This window comes from Nannospalax galili, unplaced genomic scaffold (genome assembly GCF_000622305.1).
Source record: "Nannospalax galili isolate Female #2095 unplaced genomic scaffold, S.galili_v1.0 scaffold180, whole genome shotgun sequence".
Lineage (NCBI taxonomy): Eukaryota > Metazoa > Chordata > Mammalia > Rodentia > Spalacidae > Nannospalax > Nannospalax galili.
This window is the reverse complement of record NW_008348199.1, coordinates 526,174-551,136: the sequence shown is the minus strand read 5'-3', so window position 1 is coordinate 551,136 and position 24,963 is coordinate 526,174. Positions and strand designations below refer to the sequence as shown.

General features: G+C 57.1%; 1 protein-coding gene across 2 annotated transcripts in view; it reads right to left on the bottom strand.

The window, feature by feature from the left end:
• Wnt7b (Wnt family member 7B) overlaps positions 1 to 24,963 on the bottom strand; it is a 44,360-nt gene that overhangs the window by 18,320 nt on the left and 1,077 nt on the right. The window contains exons 1-2 of one of the 2 annotated variants that reach the window (XM_008844686.2): positions 21,518 to 21,952; positions 4,896 to 5,122 (exon numbers count right to left, since the gene is read on the bottom strand). In XM_008844686.2, the coding sequence (XP_008842908.1) occupies positions 4,896 to 5,122; positions 21,518 to 21,600 (310 nt within the window). In that variant the 5' untranslated portion in view covers positions 21,601 to 21,952. Of the gene's footprint in view, positions 1 to 4,895; positions 5,123 to 21,517; positions 21,953 to 24,963 lie in introns of those variants that run through there. The other variant, XM_008844687.2, reaches the window with a different exon arrangement.

Below are 24,963 nucleotides of genomic sequence, written 5' to 3'. Positions count from 1 at the left end.
AGGGGAAGGAACCCAACCAGCAGCCTGGGGTCCCATGATGCCCTGAGCCAGTGCTGGGCTTAGTGACTGACCTTCAAACTCCCACCTGTCCCCTAAGGTCCTGGCAACCAGGATCCTTAGCCTCAGAAATATCTTGTCTACTGCCCTGGTTGACCGTGATGACACTGGGGATGACTGGGACCGTGATTCCCAATGCTTGCACCTGGGGCCAGGGCCCCTCTAGCACTGCCTCATCCTGCCTGGTCACTCTGTGCCCTGGCATAAACCTGGCATGGCATGCTGCAGGTGCTCAGTACATGCAGGCTGAACCAGCACAGGGACTGACAGTGGTCTCCTTCCTCTGTGCTGTCCCAGGAAGCAACTGGTTGGTGACCTCTACCTCCAGACTGCCCACAACACATAGTACTATGGGAAAAGTCCATCAGCTTGGGTTCAAATGTCCCTTCTGCCCTAGACAGGTGACCCAGGTCACTCCCACCTCTTTTGAGACCAATACCAGCCAACAGAAATCTCAAGCAAGCCATAGGTGTCTTCTGAGACTTCCCAGCGGTCACATAAAGAAAAGTGGGAATAACCAGGTGATGCAAATGTGGGCGACATTTATTCAGCTGCTATTTCAAAATAACATCATTCTATAAGCCAAAAACGAAGACCGTTAAAGAAATGTTCCGCTCCCTTTGGAGTCTTCTCCGTCTGATGTCTGACGCTACAGTGTAAGCACACCTGACTTTAATGCTGTCCCTGCCCACAGCAGAGACCCATGGCCACCAGGAGGCCAGAGCAACCAGTGTCCTTCCTAGGACAATCCTCCTTGCTCTACAGAGGCCTGCTTGCAAAGCCCAGGGAGCGCAGCAGAAGCATGTGCCCAGGATCCACCCTCCTCCCCTGAGTCCCCCTCACTTCTCAGAAGCCCAAGATAAATCCGTCTACCTCCCCAAAGGCCTTGGCTGCCTCCCCTGCTGTGCTCACCGGTGGGCCTGGGGCTATAGTGACGCTGTTTCCACACACAGCTCACCCACAAAGCCAACAGGATGACAGCTGCGACGCAGCCCTGGGCTGCTCACGTGAGTTGAGATTAGGGGTGGCCCTTATGCTTGGTCATGTCTGAGACCAGCACATGACAGGTAGGATCCTGCATGCCCTGGCACGGCTGGAGCTGGGGGCCTGTGCAAGCCATGGTCCACACTAGGCTAGTGGGTTGGGGGCTCTGGGCTCATGAGGGGCTGGGGACATGACTGGGGGATCATGCATGCTCAGAGGGAAGACTGTTTGCTCAGAACCATTTAGACCCTCTGAGCCCTTTCCCTCCTCCTTTCCAGCCTTAAGTCTCCCATCCCCCACCCCACCTTGCCTCACAAAGCACCTGCCCTTTCAGGAAACCTCTCTCTGCTTCCTGGCCTCAGGTCCTTGGCACATGCTGCTCTTTCCACCTGGATATCTTTCCCTGCCCCCGCTTCACTGAAAATCCTGACTTGATTACAGTGACTATCAGCAATTCTCAGACATGTTAGGACCCCAAATTTCTACCAGGCTGCACCCTAAATATATAAGTACCCTGACTCGCAAGCCTCTCCTATGTCCCTTTCCCCATCTCAGGGCAGAGCTGGGCTGCACCTATGACACACTCACCGAATTCATTCTAAATCAATGGGAGAGACAAGTCAGGAGGGCCCTGAGCTACCAGCCCCACTGGCACCTCATGAAAACAGTCCTGGGACGGGCTCAGGTGGCCAGGGGGTGGAGAATGCCAAGCATGGGGAGACCACATCAGCAGTAAGAGGCCTAGAGGGCCTTGGCCGTCTAAAGGGAGCAGAGCAGCTGGTACCTTCAACGTGCCTGATGAGGGGTCATCATGGGCGCACTGAGCACCCTGGCCTGGAGGTATGTGAGCTGCTGCATGGTGTTGGAGGGAGTGGAGCTTTGCAAAGGCTGCTGTTTTGCCTCTCTAAGGGGTTCCCTTCAGCATTTAAGTTCTAGGCCCGGTCCAAGGTCACGGGCAAGGCCTGAAGGAGGCTTTCCCACTCTCCAGACCATCACCCCTCTTACAGCCAATCATTAATTGGCCCTGCTTGAGCGGCTGCTCCCACGAGCACCCGGCCGCCTGCCAGCTCGTGGTCGGGCTCCCGTGCGTGCCCAGGCACCCAGCTCACACACAGCCCGCTGTTCTCCTGACTCCCGGAAGCTGAGACTGGAGAAGGCAACTTCTCAAAGGCAAAGCCTGTGCGGTTCCTGCTCCTGCTCCATCCAGCTCGGCTTGTGGCCAGAGCTGCCCTTCCTGAGAGTGCGCGGGGAGGCTTACAGGGCAGCAAGACCCAGGCTGGGTTCCAGAAAGCCTTGCCTACTCGGGGGCAGGGAGAATGAGGGACAGGCACAAGCTGACCCAGTGTGAGGGTGTGAAAAATGTGCCCCCAGGGGTGAGGGTGAGCTATGGTGTACAGCAGTAGGGAGGTGCCTCCCAGGCTGAGAAAAGAGGCTGGAAGACAGCGGGGAGACAGAGACACCAGATGTGGCTGGGCTCTGGTTGGAAGATGGCTGCAGGAGGAGGTTTGCTCTTACTCTGGGGCAACGGAAATCTTTGTATTTTCTGGTGAGGCCATGGATTGGATTTGAAACAAGGCCTCATGTATTCTAGGTGGGCCTGCGGCTGGCATAGGCTGGGATGACGGACTTGTGTGTCAGCACCCTGAATTAGGACATGCTGGGGCATCGAACCCATGTCCTTTGGTGTGCTAGGTTGGCAGTCTATCCACAGAGCAGAAAGGGAGGGTCAAAGCATGGCTTTTGTTTGACGTGGTGACTGGGGCTGTGAAGGGAGGGTACAGTGACAGCCTCAGTGGGAGACCAGAGAAGCAGCCCCAGAGGGACCAAGGGGCAGTGTGGAGGCACAAACAGTGGAGATGACAGCAGGTGGCCAGGTTGGGGGGGGCACAGATTTAAGAAGTCAGATGCTACCTAGTAGAGCCAAGGTACCCAGGGTCAGTGGGACTTGGAGCAGCAGTTGACAAGGGTCTATTAAAACTGGAGAGAGGCATCCGTGTGTACCTATGGGTACATCAAACCTCAGTCAGGGGTGGGCAAGGAAAAGCCAGAGACAGAAGGGAACCTCGGCGAGTGAGCCAGGCCGGAAGCCAAAGGGGACAGTCAACAGCACAGAGGTTACTAATGGCCTGGATGGGAGCTGTGAGGAGGGGACAGGCCGAGGGCCAGGGTGTAAGCAACTTTGCCAAAGGGCTTCTCAAATGCAGCACTGGGTGCCAGGGTTCCCCCCAGGAGCAGTGCCTGAGGCAGCAATGAAGGGTGCTCTCAGAAGCAGGCAGTGCAAACAGTTGCTCCCCAAGGCGGGGGGCATGAGGGGCCCACCGGGTGGCCCTACCTCAGTGGCATCCCTCCTATGGGCAGAGCTGTGTTCCTCCTGGTGACTAGTGGGCCCAAGTCTGCTTCCCAAGGAGCAGTTGTGATGTCCCCCAAAGGTGGTATGTGGGTACCAACAGCCCTCACTTCCAGGTGAGGGGGCAATGCTGGGCCTGAGAGGACAGCACAGAGAGACAGTCACCAGGGCACTGGGGAAGGGCTCAGGGCAGCCATGCGTCCCATACCCTGCATCTCCAGTCCAAGCCCCCACCTCTCTGGAGGTTTAAGCTGATTGCCAGCTGATTGGCAGGCTCTGGGTCCACCCCCAGGGCAAGCTGGGTGATTGCCCAGGTGACTTCACAACACCCCAGGTCTGTTTCTTCACTGTGAGTCAGGGCGCTCACAGATGCCTCCAAACATGGCACCCAGGCAAGCGGGTAGGCAGCCATACGACTCTGCCCACTAAGGCCCTCCACCCCCCCACCCCGGCCTGGCACCCGGAGTGAAGAAGAAACTGCACTTGGGTGGCGGAGCCCCAGGGTGAAGGCGGTGCCATGCTCTTGACTGAACTAGGTGCCACCCACAGCCTGCTCACCACAAAGGGGCCCCCCAGGGGGTTTGCACCACCCCCAGACTCATGCTGGTGTTCACAGCCCTGTAGAGCCGGCTCGGCTCCAGTGTGGGTCCTGGGGCAGCTGCAGTCCTCTGGGGTGGGACGGATGCACTGGGCCCACAGGCTGGGCAGCCAGCAAGCCTGGTACTGTTCTCCCATTTGACCTGGAGACAGCCTAGAGGGCAGCCAGAGTCACTGTGCCTGGTCCTCTGCAGCTCACAGCATTTATTGAGCACCTAGTGCATGCAGGTGTTGGGGACCCACCCAACAAGAGCCTGCTGTTTCAGAGCTCATACTACGAGTGAGGAACCAAAGACCCCCAGTAGCCCTGAGTGATGCATCCACCACTGGATTTGAATCCAGGTCATTTCTAGACATTTCCTTTAGGCCTCTCCGGCCTCTACTGGGGTCCTCTCTGAGCCTCAGTCTCCTATGTGTGAAATGGGCTCCAGTTAGCCTGCCCCAGGGAAGGAGGTGCCCCAAGGACTATGCCATCGGCAGGGACCTTGCCACCCCTCCTGGTAGTTGTTCACGGTCTTTGAACAGAGGCCTGCCCTTTCTTCATCAGACCTAAGCATCCTACAGGTTCACTCTGCTGGAGTCGCTTAGCAGAAGCAGGTCCTCTCTGTGCTGGCTGCACCTCTCATCCCATGCCCAGCAGCCTCATGGTCAGCACCCCATCCTCCTTGCCTTCCAGGTAGGAACCATAGAGAAAGAGACAAGTCGCCTACTCCATTGGACAGTCATGCCCCAGCCTAGGCTCCTGTCCACATGGCTCACTGTGTCCCACCACACAGCCCAGAGCCAGGACCATCGTGCATGTACATAGGCCATGTGGGCAGTCTGGCTTGGCCTTTGGTAGAGGGCACGTGATTTGGCCCCCTGCCCTCTGGCCTAGATGGCTGGCCCACAGGCCCAGAGACACCCTTACCTACTCGGAGCTCTTGCCCGAAGACGGTCTTCTCGCCCAGGGCGGAGCAGTTCCAGCGGCCAAAGCGGAACTGATACTGGCACTCATCAATGCCCATCTGCGCCCCTTCCCCGATCACGATGATGGCATCGGGTCGGCTCTGGCAGATGGCACGCTGCCGCGGGGCCAGGCCAGGAATCTTGTTGCAGATGATGTTGGCTCCCAGGGCTACCACGGATGACAGTGCTCTGTGGAGACAGTGAGAGGCAGTGAGACCCCCTGGGCAGTCCCTTCTGAGCTGTCTCCAGTTCTCACTCACATGCAGCCTTGGAAAGACACTCTGAGCCTCAGTTTCACATTCAGAAAGTGGGTGTTGACACCTGCAGCTCCCAGCAGGCAGGCACAGATGTGTACCTAGAAGGACCCCTGGATTCTGGATGAGTGGGTGCACAGGGAGGAGACAGGAGCGGATGGGGAGTGAGTACCTACTGTGTGCTGGGCTTGGCTTAAAGCCCCAGGCTGCCTTTGTAATGACTCCTTGCAACTCCCAGGCAGGAAGCTTCCTGCCAAGCTCAGTCTGTGCCTGAAGTATTATCAGCATTGTTTGTTTTGGTAATGAGGGAAATTCACATAACATAGCATTAACCATTTAAAAGTGTACAGCCCTGTGGCCTTGCGGCCTTTAGCACATGCACCGCTGTACGACCACTGCTTCTATCAAGCGCCAAGCTTTTCTCAACACCCCAAAAGGAAACTCCGTACCCATGAGCAGGTACTCCCAGTCCCTCCTCCCTCGGCCCCTGGCAGCCGCTCATCTGTCTGTGTTCCCACGGGGCTGCCTGCTTGGACAGCCTATGGAATCTCACAATACATGTGGTCTTTTGGGTTGATTCCTTTCACTGGGTGAAATGCTTTCAAAGCTCATCCATCTTACAGCTGCGTCAGCACCCTGTTCCTTTTAAAGGCTGAATAATATTCCGTTGCACAACGAGCCCTGGCTTATTGATCAGCTTTCCTTGGACAGACACCTGGCTTGGCTCCACCTCTCGGATGTGGCTGTGTGCATGCAAGCACCTGTCTTTGAGTCCCTGTTTTCAATCTTTGGGGCACCTGCCCACCTGGGAATGGAATTGCTGGATCACCTAGTGACTCTAACTTCCTGATGCATTGCTAAACCATTTTCCACAGCCATTGTGCTGATGGGTTGGCTTCAGGTACTCAGAAGAACATGAAGACGGAGGGAGAGGAGGGCCAGTCTCTAAACAGTGACTGGGGCTGGGTCTCAGTTTGTGGAGTGCTGGTCTATCATGCAGAGAGTCTTGGGTTCAATCCACGGCACTGCATATACCAGACACGGTGACACTCCAGCACTCCAGAGGTTCTCAGTTTGTGGAGTGCTGGTCTATCATGCAGAGAGTCTTGGGTTCAATCCCCGGCACTGCATATACCAGACACGGCGGAGGCAGAAGGATCAAGAATTCAGGGTCATCCTTAGGTACATAGAGAGTTTGAGGTCAGCCTGAGTTACATGAGATCCTGTTTAAAAAAATAAAAAAGCATCTGGCTTTAAAACAACAAACTGGATCAAAGAAGCAGGGAGGGAGGGGAGACCTGCAAGCCCCTCAGAGCTGACAACCAGGCCCTGGGCCTTTAGTGAGGTGGGAACCCTTCTCTGCCCGCTGCATATGACTAGTCTTTGAGAAACTCTGTGTTTTTCCAGGCCACTGTACACCCTAGGCAGCTGGGCAGTCCCCGTGTGGCCTGAACCCCCAGCACGTGCTACAGACACTCAATCTCTGTGGTCCGCCTGCCTGCCCCACCTGCTAATCTGGCCAAGACACCCCCTGGGTCTCCCAGGACACAAAGGGGTGGACCCGCCCCAGGCTGGTGTTGAGGAAGGGCATCTGGGCGGGTGGGGCTGGGAGCGGATTGGAATCTGGAGAATCCAGCCCAAAGTAATTGTAGATCCTCGGAAGCCAAGCTGGGAAAGGAGACTATGGGAACTCCACCAGGCACTCCCACTACTGTAGAGTGGTCATTTTGGGTACCAGAACTAGAGGACGCTCCCTGTTTCCAAGTTCCCCCAACAGGCTGCAGACCCCAAAGCCCCCACTGCCTACTGGAGAGAGCTCAGACAAACAGGCTAGACTGTGGGGATGTTATGGGGATGTAGGATGCACAGGGTGGGGGTGGGGGTGGGCAGCAAGAGATCACTGCAGTAGGCCCAGCCCTATTCTCCCACCTCCAGGAAGCTCCCCTACCACCCACATCTGACCACATCACTCCCCGCTCAACATCTAGCCATAGCTCTCCACTGTTCTCTGCCTAGGATTACAGGTTTTGGTATTGGCCCCAGTGACCTGTTTCCCTCTGACTCCACCATCTACCTTGGCTTTGTGCACAGGTCCCTCTGCTAGCAGGCTGTCCCTCCTCCTTTGTTCTGTCTGGCAAACCTGACCCCTTCTAACCCCCAGCCAGAGCCCTGCTTGTTCCCAGCTTCAGGCTTTGAGGTCATGGGAGGTAACAGTGGGCACTTGTTCTGAGAGTGTAGGTGGCATCCCTCAGTCCCCTACTGTTACTGTTTCTATGACACCCTAAATGGTAGGTGCCCCACGGACAATGCCAAGTCCTAGCTGGCTCTGGGGCCCAAGGGGGCCTTGCTTGGGGGAAGAGAGGGGTTTTAGCTTCCAAAGAATGGGTGAATAAATGAATTCACAGACAAGTAGACATCAAGAATTACATCCAAAACCAACAGCCTGCTTTAGAAAACAACTTGACATCTTTCCCCAAAGGTACGGGAGTAGCAGGCAGCATGCAGAGACTCACTGTGCTTCCAGAGGGTACCACTGCACACCCACCAGTGCCAGCAAAGCCAAAAAGCTGAAACCCCACCGTGGGCAAGGAGGTGGAGGAGTAGGGGTCCAGTCACAACACAGCCACTGTGGGCAGCAGCTTGGTAAAGAGTTAAGAGTCACAAACAGAGCTGCCCAGAAATTCCATTTCTTGGCATAGATCCTTAAGAACTGAAGACAGGTGTGGAAACAAAACCTTCTGTACAAATGTTCTAGCAGCACTATTCATAATAGGCAGAGGACGGAAATAACCCAACTATTGACAGATGACTGGATGAAAACAAAATGTGGTATATCCCTGTCATGGAATATTATTTGGCAATAAAAAGGAATGAAGCACACATTCATGCCCCAATATGGAAAAAGCTCAAAAACATTCTGCCTTGAGAAAGAAGCCAGACACAAAATCCCACAAGTCACCTGAGTCCATTTAAATGAAAGTCCACAGAGACCGAAGGTGGACATGCCAGAGGACTAAATGCATAAGACTTCTAGGCCCCTAGATGTACAGGATCCCAATGGAAAAAGGATATACCAATGTGTGGGGCTGCTGGAACAGGCGGTCTAACACCCCAGCTCTGCCCACACCCACACACAGTGTTTGAATCACAGGGTACCAGGAGCACAGTCTACATGACCAGACACAATTGCTAATTTGGAGATGACCTCAGAGTTGTCTCCCTTTGAGTGATGAGGTCCCATTGACAAGACTAAATACTCTCCTCTAAGGCCAGCCTCTGTGGGGTCTCACCAGGTCCCAACCCCTCAAGAACCCCGCTCTGCAGGGGAGCTGCCAGAGTCCACCAATCCAGCTCAGTGACAGACACCAGGCCTTCCGAGCACAGCTGTCTAATGCAGCCTTAGAACTGCAAGTTCTGGTGCTGACAAGTTCTGTGGGGACGCTGAACCTGCTTCTTCCCGGTTGGAGAGAGGTACCCAGGCATATTCCCTAACCACTCTGTGTCTCAGTTTCCTCCTCTGTAAAAGGAGACTGAGAGGGGCCAGAGAGATGGATGAGCGGTTAAGAGCACTGGCTGCTCTTTCAGAGGACCCGGGTTCTTTTCACAACACCCACAGGGCAGCCAACAACCGCTTGTAACTCTGGTTCAAGATGATCTGACACCACCCTCTTCTGATCTCTGTGGCCACTGCACATATGTGGCACACTTACATACATGCAGGTGAAACACTCCTACGTATGAAATAAAAATGATAAAATATTTTTTTGGTCTTTTTGAGACAGGGTCTCCCTGTAGCCCCAGCTGTCCTGGAACTCACTATGTAGACCAGGCTGGCCTTGAACTCACAGAAATCCGCCTGCCTCTACCTCCTGAGTGCTGGGATTAAAGGTGTGCACCTCCATGCCCTGTCAAAGTAATAAAATATTTTTTTAAAGGGACTGAAAGCAGCCTGGACACACAGCTGAGCTGGAGGCAGGAGGCGGCACTGTGACACACACTCAGCAACTGACCTGTGGTGACATTTTCTCTGTGTGGGCCATTGCTGTCCAGCAGGCCTGAGAGATGCCTGCCCCACATTCACTGGACAGCATGGTCACTAAGATCCTGACGCCAAGCCCCCTTCTGGGACCAATGAGTTCTTACCTCAGTCCCCATGCCTACCTGAGGAATTCTCCTTCTTCCCTCCCTCCAAGACCAGAGCACTCGGGTCTAAGAATCGAGGTGAGACAGTGCCTGTGTCCAGCCAGTATGTGCATGTTTACACAAGTGGGGGGGGGGCAGATAGATACCTCCTCCAGGTTAGGCCCCACTCTGGGGACTCTGCCAAGTGCCCCAGTTTCAGCATCCTTGGGGAGCTGGGACTCACAGTCACACTGGGGAAGGGTGTCCCCTGTGCCCAGGAACAATCATCCTGTCCTTGATGTGCTCTCAGTGGGGGACACCCCTGCTTCCTTGGGAAGTAAGCCTTCCAAAGCCTACCCAGGCAGGGAGGAGTCTAACCTAAATCCTTCATGCTGCTGAGGTTTCCAGAGCTTGAGGCAGAGCATACCTACTGTGCGCTGAATCGGCACAAGGTCCTCTTACTGCTCCTATGTCAAAGCTTCCGGGGCCAAAGGCAATGATGATAATAATTAGCATTATTTCCCTGGAGGTCCCGAGTGGCCCAACCACCTACACAATAGCTCTGCTAACAGGTAGGGAGGGTGCAGGGACTGCAACGCTCTCCACTTCTCCAACCAGCCAAGGCTTTGTCCACAGCCCTTCCTGGTGACAAACTTGTCCTGTCCCTCAAAGATGGCAAGGGGTTGGGCAGGGTGTGGTCAGTTGTCCACTGGGAGAGTCAAAGTCTGTCTCTGAGGTTGAAGGTATTAGGGACAGCCCACACTCATGTACCCTGCTGGCGGGGAGTCTCCAGGACCCTCTCAAACAATCCCTGCCCCCTCTAGGCACTCCTCCAGTGAATGGATGAGGGACCCGTGACAGGCTGTAGGCGTGCAGGCAGGAGGCTCAGATGCATCTCCACACAGCAGCAGAGGCCCCTATAGGACAGTAACCCGGCTTGTGGCTCACATGCACTGACAGAGCAAGGTAGTGGGGCCCCCGGCAGTGCAGCAGGGCCGATCACAGCCACTGTGAGGTCCTCTTCCTTCAGCCTGGGAGACAGGTGAGTGAAAACCCTGCCATTCACTTTGTCATTCACCCTGTCCCTGAGGCCTAGAGTCTGACCTAGTGTGAGAGGCCAGCACTCATTGGAGAGAGACAGAGTGAAGGATGATGGGATAAGTCGATTCCAAAAGAATTCTCCCCAGGATAGGGCAGCCAGCTAGTGACAGGATAAACCACCCCTTTCCACTTAACTGGCCAGAAAGAAATGGTGTCGTTGCAGAGGTGAAAGATGGAGCAGCTATTTCTACCCATAGGAAGCCTCCTGCCAAGGAGCCAGGCACCAGGATCTATGGAGCTAGGCACCTCTACCCCAGAATCCCCTTTCTGCTACAGATCTCGAACCACAGAGGGCCATTTACCCCTCCTCCCCCAAGCAGTGACCCCTGCTCGGCTCTCCTTTCTCTCTAGACTGAGCCTTTCTCCTGGAGACCAGGTAGTTAGTTCCTTGTGCTGCCCCTAGGCTTCTGGGCCAGAGCAGCCCCTCTGTAAGGTGAATCACAGAGTGCTGGCCCTGCTCCAAGACAAAGAAAGACTAATGCAGGATCCAAGGACAGTCTAGAATCGGAACTGAGACCATCCCAGCCAGGAGAGGAGCCTGGGGACATGGGCGTCCCTCTCCAGGGAAGCAAGCTCCTCTTAAGAAGCACTTCCCCAGGACAGGTCCCTCTGACCTCTGATTCTACCCTCATCTGCCCCAGATCCTGGCCCAGCCTAGCCCTGTCTCCACTGTACTAGTCTGCCCTACCTTCCTGCCCCTGCCCTCCCAGCCATAGCCATAGCCTTGTGAAATGCCCTCCTTCTCAGTCCTACCCCATGGCACCAGGATTGGGCCTCTGTCTTCTCCCTCCCACTGTGCTCAACTCTCAGACCTGCCTTCCCACTATGGAAACTCCTCCTTGTCCGCTTCTGACTTCCCCTTCCCCACACTCTTGGGGCCCCCAGATTCAGTGTGTGACCCTCAGTTTTGTTCAAAGGCCATTTGCAGCAGGCTATGCCCTTTGCCAGCTGCGGACTCCCCAGGGCAAGGATCTCCACCATCGCCAGGCACCTGACTAGTCCTAAGAACACCCTCCCCCACCATGCTCTCCTGCCCCTGTCCCAGTTCTGGGAGGTAGGGATGGGCTGGCCTAGACTCCCTCCAAGCCCCCAGCCTTGGCCCCGGCCAGCTGCCCAGCTGCCTGGCAACTCCAGCCCACACTCCTGGCCCAGGGCACTTTGTAATTCTTCCTCCTTGGGCATCCTCGGGCAAAATATCTGAAGAATGTTCTAATTATCTATGATCGGCCAGGAAGGCGGGCCTGGGTCCACTCATCCAGGAAGTAACTCCACAAATCCCCTGGAGGGTGGCGCCAGCACTCCCCTCGGGTGGGCAGGTGTGGCCAGGGCTTCTCCAACCACAGAAGGCCCTGAGGGCTCTTCCCAGGCTCTGGAGCCCAACAGGGTTCTAGGGGTCTCGGTGGGAGGCAGGGCTAGTGGGACCTTGGTGTTCCTGCCTGGCAAGTAGGGACAGCAATGTTTTTCTGGGTGCAAACTGGTCTGAGCCCCCAGATAATGACCCCACTCCTACCCACATATTAGCTATGCTCTGGGCTAGAGGGAACTGACCAGGGAGGGTTCATCCCAGCCAGAGCTAAGCACAGCAAGGCCCCCTTGCCAGGTCTGTAGGCTAGACTTAGAGAGAATAGGGCAGAACTGGTTAGAATGGGACACAGCAGATGACAAAGGCCCCCATGCCTTCAGGCCACCTGTCCTCTCTTTGGTCCTCCTTCTGGCTGCTGGTGACCCCAGCTCAGAAACATGGGCAGGGCAGACATCCCCTCCTCCTCTTTGCAGCCCAAGCTGCTCTGGAACACACTAAGTAGCCAAGGACAACCTTGAACTTCTGATCTTCCTGCTTGCATCTCTCCAGGGCTGGAACTACAGGTGGGCACCACCATACCTGGTTTATGCTGTGCTGGGTATTGAACCCAGGGCTTTGTGCAAATGAGGCAAGCACTCTACCAACTGAGCTACATCCATAGCCCCAGAGCTGTTCTGAGCCTCAGTTTTCTCATCTGAAAATAGAGGGTATCCAGCGCTCCTTTGTCAAATGGCCACTCACTCTCTTGACCTGGACTCAGATGAGACCCTGGAGGGGGTACAAGATGGCAGGTCCAGCCTGGCCATCCAACCTGTTCCCATGCCTGCCCTGACACAGAGCAAAGAACCAAAAGGGTCCCATCTCCACAGCGGCTCCTCAGGGTGAACTTTGCCAGATGAAACTTACAGAGGGAAAAGAGCAACTGGGAAGACCCAAAAGGGCCTAGAGGCACCAGGGCAGGGAGGGCTGAGGGCAGGCACCCTCAGGGCTCTGTTGAGGACAGTTACCCTAGAGCCCCTTCCTGCCCTGCCCGGGCCTCAGTTTCCTATCTACACAGTGAGGGGCTAAGGAGACAGGGTACCTGAGGCTGGGCCCTAAAGAGGGCCTCTGTAGCTTGGGGTCTGAGTTGCAGTTCTGTTCAATCTCTGACTCTTGTTGGACTCTCTGGGCCTGTCTGCCCATCTGTCAGTAGGGAGAGCAGTCTGCCTACAGCTGGGTCTCCTGTGGGCAGCCCCTCACCTCCAGCACGGGACCTGCTTGCTCCCATCTTTCCGGGCCACTGCTCCCCTCAGTTGGCCGCCGTGGTGCTCCCAGGAAAGAGCTTCTGCTTGATGCCCTCCCACCTTCCACATAGCTGACATTCCAGCCGGGCATCCTGGGACCCCACCCTTGAGAGGAGAAAGCAGGTGGTGAGCAGTAGGCCCTGGGTAGGCTGGGGCTGCTGAAGATGCACAAGCCACGGCCACAAGTTGGCACAAGGAGGAATGAGCAAAGGGGGTTGAGGGGCTTCCGGATTCACCGAGCCTTCACGGGGGACACTGTGATCCCCAAACCTCAGGATACTGACCTCCAATCTCAGAAACTTCTGGACCTCTCCTGGCAGTCAGGCCCATCACAACATGTTGGTTCTGGCCCCAGTGGGCCAGATCTTTGCCCTGGGAGGGGCATCCTGTCCCTCAGCATCCAAACAGGACTCCACACCCAGATCAGTGCCTCCCTCTCCCTCTCCAAGAAGTCCGTTCAGTGGTGCTCAGTTCTCCCTCTCCTCCTGTCATGGCCATCTGTGCCAGGCCTGGGGAGCACAGTAGCTGAGATGACCTGTCTCTGGCCTTAGCTCTGACACAGAACAGTACAGATGGAGAAACCCACACCCAGAGATGAGGTTGCAGGACTGACTAAAGGCTTCATATGGCTGAGAACCCCTTAACCCAGTGTGACCCTGAATGTCTAGCCTATGGGACACATGGGTAACCTATGGACCGAGCTGGCCAACATACCCGTCTGAGATCTCAGGACAGATGGACAGGTGGGTGGAACAGGTGAGAGGGAGCTGGCAGGCCCCTCTGGCCCACCGCCAGCTCGGGGGTCTGAACACAGGAAAGCTGAGCCAGCACTTCTGACTACTAAGCAGTAAGTTTGGGGAGCAAGTCCCACATGGAGAACAAGAAGTCGCCATCTCTCTGCAGACCTCGGAGCAAGGCTGAGCTCCTACCCAGGATCAGGTGGGGAACAGAGCTCCAAGAGGGCGGGGCCCTGTCTGAGCCACACAGCACCCCAGACAGCGTGAGCTCAGCTACAGGCCAGACCCATCCCTGCCAGCTGCCATCATTAAGGCTGGGTCAGAGATCTTCTCGTCCCTCTCCTCACTCCAGTGTCCTAGACTGCTCCCTCTTGGATCTCCATGGCCTCCCTAGCCTACTGCCTCAGCTTGGATGCCTTGGGAAATGGGCCATTCAATCCCTGTGGTCAGCCTGGCTGGGAGTTCATCATTCCCGTGTTCCAGAGGAGGCCCAGAGAAGGGCAGCATTTTGTCCAAGGCTGCTTGGCAGAGACAAAGCCAAGTGCTCTGGTTCTGCCTCCTTGGCATCTCCCACTGGGTTGTGGCCGCCTTGCCCCTCCCTACATGAATTCCCACCAGTAAGGCACAGGGGAAGGTAGGGGTCAGTCTAGGCCGAAGACCTGGCTGCCCATCAATCGCTCTGTGAGGGCTCGGAAATGAGGCACTTCTGGTCGCCCCAGTAGCCCTCAGGCAGGGCTAGAGCATAAGAACTTCCCTCAAAGGGAGTTGATGGCCCAGAAGGAAACAGAACCTCAGGGCAGGGCCAGGAGCCCCCGACTGCAGGTGCCACAGTCTGGAGGGAGCTGCCCGGCACCAGGACCTGCCTGGAGAGTTCTGAGGGAGGACAGGATGGAGGTCTAAGCACTCCTCCTGGCTGATGACCAGCAGCCCAGCCTGACCATCGTGAGTATTGTGCCCCTGGGGCCCCCCATGCTATGTATCTCTTGCAGGACTGAGAGTGGTTAGAGCTGTCGGCCGCTGGCGAGTGCTCGCTCCACACTACCTGCCTGCCCCGTCAGCCCCAGGCATTCTTGGTGCACTGTGCCCAGAACATGGGGCACCTTGGTCCATCCCATTGCCCAGGGCTCAAGAAGGTCACCCTGGGAGGCTGGCATGCCTGACCTGGTGCTCCACTCCACAGCAGGGCCACCCAAGGGATGGCAGCCCTGCTTGGTCCGTGGTGACGCCACACCAGCACTTCAGACCACAAGAGCATATGTGGTAGCTGGAAACCAGCCCCTTTCATAGCACAACCCGGTCCACATGAACACAGGATGTCCAGAGGGGTCCAGAGATGATAGAGACAGCAGGGAAGCAAGTCTACTTCCCGGAGAGGGTCAATAGCACCTAAAAATTCCCAGGACTCCCTGCCGGTAGTGAAGTCACCCAGAGAAGACCTGATTCGCCTCCCAGAAGGTGTCCAACCTCCAATCCAGCCCTCATCCCCGGCTTCAACCTCTGCTCCTCGGGCTGGTGAAGGCTACCCCAGATCACCATCTTCTGGAAACTTTTCCTGGTTCACCCCCTACTACAGGTGGTCAGGGTCCCCACTGTGGGCATTGAAAGTCTCTACGTAAACTCTGTGGAAGACAGGCAGGAGGGATGTGACAAGCTAAGCAGCTGAATGCTGGTGGGACTAGCTAGATGGAGTTCTGGAACCACCATTCAGTTGGGGGAAACCAAGATCCAGAAGGGCACCACAAATCTAGACCCAGCCATGTCCAAGAGCCTATCGTCAAATATACACTAAGCCTCCAGGTCACAAACTGGCTGGCTAGGCCTACCTTTATCCCTGTTCAAGCTGGCCTCAGAGCTACTGGAGCAGAGCCAAGACAGACTAGGACCTCTTCCCCAACCCCCAATCTTCCATTAGAGCCTAAAGCAAGAGGCAGCCCCAAAGTTGGTGAGGAAGCCCTCACCCAGGGCTCAGGAACTCCCAGTCTACAGACAATTCCAAGCTGCCTCAGTTGAGTTCCCAACCCATGTGAAATATAATGTGTATTAGACAGGCAACAGCATTGGTTGGAGGCTGGAAACCACACCAGCACAAGGTCCTGTGAGGCAGCATGAGCCTCAGAGCCACACAGACCTGGGTTCAAATCTGTGTTCAGCCCCTTGACCTGGGACGCACCTGCCCTTAACCTTCTCACCCTCACAGTCCTAGACGGGAGATAGCTTAGCTTAGCCTGTGCTGGCAGCCAGGGATGAAACAGACTCAGCAGACCCCACTCCAGTCTCACAAGATAGGTCCTTGTGGAAATGGGAATCCTAGGGCCTGTGTCTCCAGTCAAGGGTCAACAGGACAGGTGATCCATTGCAAAAAATTCCCATTCTAAGGACTTTTGTTGTTCGAGGCAGGGCTTTAGGATGTAACCCAGGTTGGCCTCAAACTCGTGATTCTCCTGGCTCAGCCTCTTTAGTGTTGGAACAGTAAGTGTGCAGCACCAACCTCAGCCTTAAAAGGGTTTTAGAAATCAGTTTCATGCCCCGTGGCAAGCTGAGATGTCACCTGTCCTGTGGCCCAGCTCCTCCTTTCTACCTGCAGCAGCTTCAGCTGGACTCAGAGTTGGGAATTTTGAGCAGAAGGAGGGCTGGGAACAGGGAGCACTAGGGGAGGGGGTTCTATAAGGTGATGGAGGTCCTCACCTGTCTTCTGATGGGGGCTCCTAGGGGGTGCTGGCCCATCTTCTGGCAACTACATGCCTAGGTGATGCTTGCTAGGTGACTGCCTTCCCCCTAACCCTTGCTCCAGTCCCTGGAAGGCTTCACAGTCTAAGGCTGCCATGGCCACTTGGGGGCTACAGAACTTGAGCACCCTCATTCCCAGCCTGGGCCACGCACCACCTGCAGGCTCCACCCACCGCTCTGCTGCCTTGGCACCTCAGCACCTGCATCTCCAGCAGCTTCAACCACATACCTGGCTGCTCACTCAGAGGGCCTGGAACGCTGGGTTCCTTTACTCAATAGACCCTTCTGCTTGTATGCCTCCAGGACCAGGGGACTCCCTGCCTCCCAGACAGCAGCCAGGCTGGTCCAAACCTGGGGATCCACACTCAAGGACAAGGTAACCCTGGGAGGGGGCAGAGACTGGGGGAGGGGCAGGCTGAGCTGGAAGACAAGGCAGGAGAGGGAGCAGGGAACGCACCTGTACCCACCCCCACCCACTGGCCGGCCTGAGGGGAGGCCCCCAGCCCCACACCAAAGAGGGAGGACAAACGGCCGTTTTGTCCTTGGCCAGCGGGCGGCCTGCGCCACACAATGACCCTTTCATCAGGCTGAGGGAGCCCTGGGCCGGGGTTTCATCTGACAAGGGAGGGCGCCTGCCTCTTGTCCCCTTGGGAGGGGAGCTGAGCCCTAACCCAGCCGGACTCAGGGTGGAACAAAATGGAGGCCTCTAGGGAGTCCGCTGTGGTCGGTCCACCTGCCTGAGAGATGAAGAGGGGCCCTGCTCTGGACACTTCTCCCTGACCCTATGCTGAAAAGTAGCCTGGGTCCAAAACACAAGCCCCCCACCCCACCTGATCCCACTACCACCATGCTCAGAACACTGGCGCAAACCCTAGCAGGGGCTCCATGTCCCCCAGGGCACTCACAACAATATGACCCTGGTCTACCTCCCTTCCAGGTCAGTGTGAGACTTGGCAGAGGAGAATGAAGGTGGAGAGGTGGGGGGCAGGAATCATGATTGCTAGACCTGTGTCCACTGTGCCCCAGAGGCACCTGGGAGACAACGTGCGGGTGGTACTTTAATGTCACTTCCCTTCACGGTGATCACCTGTCTTATTGCACCTCTGACAGCTGGCTGGACCGCCCCAGAGAAAGCCAGGTGAAGGCTACAGTCGGGGGACCTAGACCCTGGGTGACCTCAGGAAAGGCTCATCTCTCTGGCCCCCTGCACTGTGTCTGGCCCTCAGATACTGAAGTTATCCTTGGGTGGATGTTTGACAGTCACACTGTTCCCTCATTCAGGAGTCTCTACCATGATCTTGTTTAGTTTGACCAAAACTCCTCTCCATCCTTTAAAACCTTGTTTAGATTCACCTACAGGAAGCCAAGATACCCAGAGAGCTCGATATTCCCTCCTGCACTGGTGCTCCCTCTGGACCTCCCTCTGTGTCACCAACTTCCTCACTCCTAATACCGGAGAGCCACCTGTCTCCTGAACTGTCCCTGAACACCAGCATCTGAGTTGAGCACTGGTCCTGCAGCTTTTCCGAGTGCTCCAGGTCACCGTGTGAGGTTTGCAAGATCTCCATCACTTGTCCCTGAGGCAGAAAGAGAACCCAGGTTTTGTCACCTGTGTGCCCATTGGCCTCCAGGAAAACCAGGTTAGAAAGGGACCTACTCTCCTGCCTCCTGATAGCCAAAGCCCAAGGAGGCAGAACACACCTGTTTCTCAGCTGGTGAGTCTTGTCATGCACAGTGGGTTTGGGGTAGTTTTCTGTGGTTTACAGGGCCTCCATTCATCTCTTCCAGTCGGGTGGCTTCCTGAGAGTTAAGCTGTCCTCAGACGTCCATCTCTGACGCCTTGTGCCAGTGCTATGGGGTGTCACATGCTTTCTAGAGGCACCTGGGCTGACCTGAGCCTTGGGGATGGAACTTCTGTCCTGTATGATTAATGGGGAGATGGAGGCCCAGAGAGGCCTCCCAACCTGGACAGATACCACCCCCCAGGCCATAGGTGACTTGTCCATGCTGAAGTCATGTGACCTACACTGTCCCTCTGGACCATGATACCGCTGGAGCAGCCTGATTCAGCACCCACCCCACTGGGGGTCATGCCCACAGGGCTTTTGAGATTGTGGTCGTTACCACCGGCAAAGCCACAGCAGGAGCCAGGAAGAGGCCTGGGCAGGACAGTGGTGAGCACCCTCTGCACCCTCCCAAGCCAGGTGGTCGGTGAGTAACCATCCTGTCAGCCATGACTCATTCGACTCCCCAGAGCAGGCGGTCACCATGACAGGCTGTACCGGAAGACATGTGGGGGGGGGCGTCATCACAGCCAACCGCCACATCTGGGAGAGGGAGGTCAAGACCGGAAGGGACCTGCCCTTACAGTAGCCCAGCCTGGTTCTGGCTCTAGGCCTGGGCTGGGCCCCCATGCCAGCTGACCCAGCACTACAAACTCTTCAGGCCCCACCTGCCCTCCCTTGGGCCTTCGCTGACCCCCCCCCAACTGGGTCCCCACTCTGACAATATAGGCATAGAGATGGCCAGAGTTACCCAGAGCTGCCCCTCACAGCTGGGCTACACTCAGTGTCTGGTGGGGGCTCAGGGCCCTTCCAGGCCAGCACACCCATCCAACACGATCAGTGGCAGGGGCCCAGGCATGTGTCTGGGATTCACTGTGTTCAGACCACAGCCGAGCACCAGGAGCTGGGAGAACAGCCCAGTTGAAAGGGATAGGATCAACTGTTCACCAATGTCTGTGATCCCAGCAATAGGATGCCTTCTGGAAAGTTCTCTGGAACAGAACATAGCCTCTACTCAGGACCCCTCCTAGCTGTGGCATCCTCTGGGACATTCCTGCAGTGCTGAGGTAGGGGGGATCCTCACACTGACCCCCATCACCTTCCATAGCTGGAAGGCCTCTTCTGCACTGGCTGCCTAGCCAAGGTCTGCTACAGGGATGCCTGAACCAGGCCTTACTCACATCCTTTCATTTCCATTGTCCAGGCTGGGCTCCCATCTGGGCATCTTACTCCACCAGCCCTGTGATACCCAACAAGATGAGGAAAGCCCAAAGCTACTTCTGACACCTCTCAGGCTCTGGGGAACACGGCTTGTGAGGGGTCACATCTGCACTTTTTCTTCATCCCTCATGGTTCAAGAGCTGAACTGGCACTGGCCAGGAGCTGCTAGGGATGGAAAAAGGGGCCTGTCCTGCCTTACTGTCCCACACTACTCACCGTTGCCCCCAGCACTGGCCCAGGAACATCTGAGAAGCTGTTCCCTTAAAAGAACTTCAGCCCTCAAAGCTGGCAATGTAGTCAGGAGCAAGCCTCTGCGGGTGCTGATGGTGGTCACCACAAACCTGGAACGGCCCCCCAAGGAAAACTGGGAGCCCCAGAGGCACACTGGCCACCATCTGCCACAAAGCTCTGCAACTGCTGTGGGGGACCCCACTCTTGCCCTCCCCTCCTCTCAGACTCTTAATCCTCCTCCCCCATCGCCACTGCCCCTGCCCTGGGTGAGCTCCTGGCCTCCCCTCCTGGACACCTCCCCAGGAACACCAAACCTCAGCTGCCAGCCCCAAAATATGGTTGCTCAGGCAGAGAAGCTGCCGGCTTTTCAGCAGGGTTTAAGATTGAGAAGCCAGAATTCTGGGGAAGGGGAGGCCTCACGAACTGCAAAACCAGAGGCCTGAAGTCCAAGCGCCCCTTCCTTGACACATTTCAGGGAAGAACACAGAAGCACGGTTCTCCTGGCTGAGTCCCCACTGATCAGGCGGTGCCCACCGGGCCCTGCGCCCTGCCCCGGGAGGTTGCCATTCCCCACCCCAGGCGATGCCTCCGCAGCCAGGGCTGCCCGCCGGGCCTGGAGCGCTCCCTCTGCCCCGACCTTGTAATTATGTTCCACAGCCGGGGAAACCGCGGGCCTCGCAGCATCTGGCTGCGGTTGCGAACTTTTGTTTCAAGATGCGCGACTATTTATAGAAGGAAAACTGGTAGGATAGTAATTTCCTAGGGGCTGGAGGAGAAATTGGCCGCGTCTTTATTAAAAGGGGGTGGGGTGGGGGTGGGGGGGATTTACCAGGCCTGCGGCCGCGAGGCGGGGAGGGGGCGGCGCAGGGAGCGGGAAGGAGCCGGCGGCCGCCTCTGGCCGCGGTAGGCGACCCCGGACGTGGCCCGCGTGTTAAGGAGGGGGCGGGGGAGGGGAGGAGAGGGGGAGGGAGCGCTGGCTCTGAGGTTTAATCAGTAGCATCCAGCTTAAATTCCCCCAAACGGCGGTTCCATAAATCAAACTTCTTTTTAAATCGGAGGCCAGAGCATATGCGTCCCATTAGGAATCGGGCGAAGCCACCGCTGCGCGGACGCGCCCGCTCGGCTCTCTGGGCCGCCCTGGGCCCTGCCCGGACCTTCCCGTGGCCCGGTGGGCGCTACCGGACCCGTGGCTCGTGCGCCCGCGCTCCGCGCGCTCCCTTGGCCTTGCTACCTGGGTGCTTCGTGACCGCGCGCGCACGCACTGCGCGCCCTCCTCGCCTCCAGGTGAGGAGTCAGCCAGAGCAAGGGTTGGACTTGCGTCTCGGCAGGACGGCGCGAATTGCCGCAAAGACTTGGGGTACAGCACCGGTGCTGTCTGGTGGGCGCAGCATGCACGTGTGTGCTGGTGTGTGCGCTGGGCAGAGGGCGTGTGCGTGCAGCGCTCCTTAGCGTGGCACGGTCCTGCGCGCCGCGTGTGTTAATGTGGCCTGGGGAGAGGGTCTCCTGCTGATTAGGACTGGCAGTCTCTGGCCCTCGCGCTCGGTGCGTACAACCTGGTCTACAAGGGTCTTAGGGCCACTCTCTGCCACCCTGTCTCTGATCCCCAAGTCGGAACGTCTCACTGCCGCCGCTGTCCCCAAGGTGTTCTACCTCTGTGGCTTAGAGCAGCAAAGTGATTCCAAGGCCCCAGGCTTCTGTGCGCGCAGGACACCCAGCGCCCCGCCCAGGACTCTCTGGCCGCGTTCCCCGCCTTCCCTGCTCCAGCAGTGATGGCCAGGGGCTCCCCTCCCGCCCACCCTGCCCGCCGCCCGCGGCACTCACAGGTAGCTGCCGCTGGACAGGAGGAGAAAGATCTGCGGGCAATAGACGGAGAGAAGCGCGCTCCGCGGCGACAGGAGGAGCATGGTGGGCTGGCGCGCCTGGCAGGGCTGGGCAGGCCTCACCCGCAGGGCTCCTGCCCCTGCCGAGGCTTGGGGTCTCCGCGGCCCTCCCTGATGCAGGGCAGCAGCGCTGGGCGCTAGGGGCCAGGGCTCGCGGGCCGGGGGACAGTAGTCGCCCGTGTCCCGCCTCCAGGGCCGCGCATCGTGCTGGATCTGGGGCGGCAGCGGGCGCTGGGGCTGGAGTGCGGGGTGGGGGGCCGGGCGGGGGACCGTGGGCGCGCCTGGGTGGCTGTCTGGTCCTCCGTCCGTCTGTCGGTGCGAACCAGCTCTGTCGCTCACTCCGGCTCACGTCTCCAAGTCTCCCGAGGCGCGCAGCTGCCATTGGACAGGCCGCCCTTACATCCGCCTCCTCAGCGGGCGGGTTTTTTTAAAGGGGAGGTTGACCAAAGCCTGTGACGGGTGCCGCCCCCAGGGTTTGCCCAAGTTGCCTTGGCCAGGATACCCTCGCCACAACCTTCCTCTAGAAACGCCGCTACTGAAAGCGCACCTGGGGTCAGAGGGGGAGAAACACCTTGGAGGGATCGCGGGGAGGCGTATGCTCCTCTTAGTCTCTGGGCTCAACAACGTGTGCTCGTGTGTGCATGCATGTGCCTGTGTGAGCGTGCAGGTGTGTGCAGCGCAGATGCATTGTCTGTGTGCTGAGCCTCTGCCTGCAAGCAGCCTGATAGGGAAAACTAGCTATGGGTCACTTTGGTTGCAGCTGGCCCAGCCCTGCTCTGGGATGGTAGGCTGGTGCCTGCACCAACCATTCCGTACATCTTTGGGGAGACAGACTGGGAGCCCCCATACTATTCGCATCACACAGGCCCCTCACTTCCAGCATCTTCACCCCTTGTCTTTTGCTCTTCTCCAAGGAATTGGTTGGTGTGGGGAGAGATTCACCACAGAAGCAGACTTAGGGTCACAGCTCCTATTGTGTGCTGAGCCTGGCTGTATCAGAACACCTTTCTGTAGGCATGTAGACTCTGTCAGGTGGGGAAAGGCACAGAGCAGGGAACATCAATCAGGAAAGAACTGTGTACAACACAGCTGCCAGTGGTCTTGAAGAGGGATCTCCTAGCTCCTGGGACTCCAAGAGGAGGACTCTGCATTCCTTTGTGTCCTCTGTGCCTCTGCTTCTGCTGACCACAAAAGCAGGTACAGACCTAGGGCAGGGCTGTCCTGGCACCTCAGTGACCCTGGTTTTCTAATCTGGCTGCTTTCTGTCCTGAGTTGGCCCCCTCCCAGACAACCACTCCATCTGAAGGGACCCTAGGCTAGGCACTATGATTCAACAATGCCATCGAGCTTGGAACTTGCCGAGGCTCCAAGGCTGTTCTGGGATTATGAGAGGGCTGGTATGTGAGGTGCACGTATGAATTTCTGGAGACCCCAGTGCACACGAGGAAGCAGCAGCAGTAGACTCAGGGACTAAAAATACAGACCCTCCCCCAAGGCCTATCAAATCTGATTTTGGGGGTTGGACTCTTATGACTCTAAAATCCCAACTGTGGGGATCCTGAGCTTCTGGGGAAAACCATTTGAAGGAATCCTCAGGGTGGCTGCCACACCCTTGATCTCCGGGTCATTAATGATAAGAAGGGCTTTACTGGTGGGTGGCCCAGTAGTTCACTCTGTATTTCACTCACTTCTGTCAGGACTAACCCCCCCAGCAGCCCTAAGGGGGGCTGATTTTCACAGATGAGAAAAGGGGGCTTGCGTCGGGAAAAGGTTCACTGAAGCACCTGCCAAAAGTGATGAGGGATGTCTCCACCAAACCATCAGATCTTCTCAATCCACTGAGCTTCCACTCCATCTTTAAGGTCACACATGGGCCCACCAGCTTCTCCTACCTAAAAAACTAAGAAGAAAAAAGTAATTATGGTCATCTGTGTGGCTCAGACGCAATTGACATTTACACAATGAAAATAATACAACCTTTGAATATTGAAGAGAGAGAGAGAGAGAGAGAGAGAGAGAGAGAGAGAGAGAGTCTGTCTCAGGGTGGGCATCTGACTTCCACGGGCTCTTTGGAGATCACATTTTGGAAACTCTGGAGTGGAGGGTTCCTGAAGGGAGAGGAATTTCCCCTTCCAGGGCTCCTGGGCAGAGCCAGAACCACTCAGAGGAAAGCTTGCCCAGTCCTAGAGGGAAGTGGACACAGGTGCCTGGGAGTTCAGGCTGGGTTCACAGGAGACCCTCTGGGTCTCACTCACCCATTCCCTACTCATCACTGGCCACCATGCAGTTTAGAACAGCCACAACTGAAATCCCACTTCCAGAAGGGAGTGGGAGATGAGGAAGATGGTGTGCAGGGGTCAAGCCCAGGAGCTACCCCAGACAGGCTAGGTAGGGCAGGAAGCCAGCTCCTTCTTCTAACATCTTTTGCACTTGTTGGATGTGTGTGTGTTGGAGGGGGGCGCTTTCTGAGCCCCCTGTTGGAACCTTTCTGCTAGGAAGAGTGGCCAGCATTTGAAACCTGAGCTGGTAAAGAGCTCAACTCAAAGGCCTCTGTGCTAGAGTCAGGTAGCAGGGAGGCCTGGAACTTCCATCGGAAGGGCTGTGGATCCCTCCGCAGCCCAGGAGGATCACACCAGGCCACTGAGAGTCGGGGAAGCAGTGGCCTGCCCACCCCACCCCCACCCCCCAGTAGGCTCAAAGCTGGCACCCCTCACCTCCATAAACAAACACCCCAGGACACAGCCTACCCACATAGACTTACAATAAACACAACCACCAGGAGCCGCAGACAATCCTGCCCAGGTCTGCAGGGATAAGGCTAGGACGGGGACTTCCAGCCCTGCCTCAGAGGCCACCAGACTTGGTCCCGGCCCTTTCTGGGCCTCAGTTTCTCCACTTGTAAGATGGCGGAGATGCGAAGGGCTGGAAAGGGGGCTGATTCTCAGGTCTTGCTTCTCTCGCCTGGGAAGCCAGTCTCCCAGGTACCGGAACCCGCCCCTCCTACAGGTCTGGTCACTGGCCTTCCCAGGGCCAAGGTGAGGCCGGCCTCGGAGCGGCGAGCGGCTCATAGTAGGAGCCCGGAGCGCGGCGGGGCTCAGGTGCCTGCAGGTGCTGGGGTGCTCGGCCGGAGCCACCGACCGTGGATAACCCCCGCGAGGTGCGCCGCGCTCCCTTCGGTCACACTGCCCCTCCACCCCCAATCCAGGGAGGCCGAGACAGATTCCGTCTAAAGGAGACCGCGGCTCAACAGGTAAGGACTCGGCTGGGTTCAGGAATGTGGAAATACGACTCGGAGCAGCTACCGCGGCGAGCTGCGAGCGCGGCCCGCCTGGAGCCCGCCCGCCCGCCCGGCCGCCCGCGCCAGGGGGAGCGCGGAGAGGGGGCCGG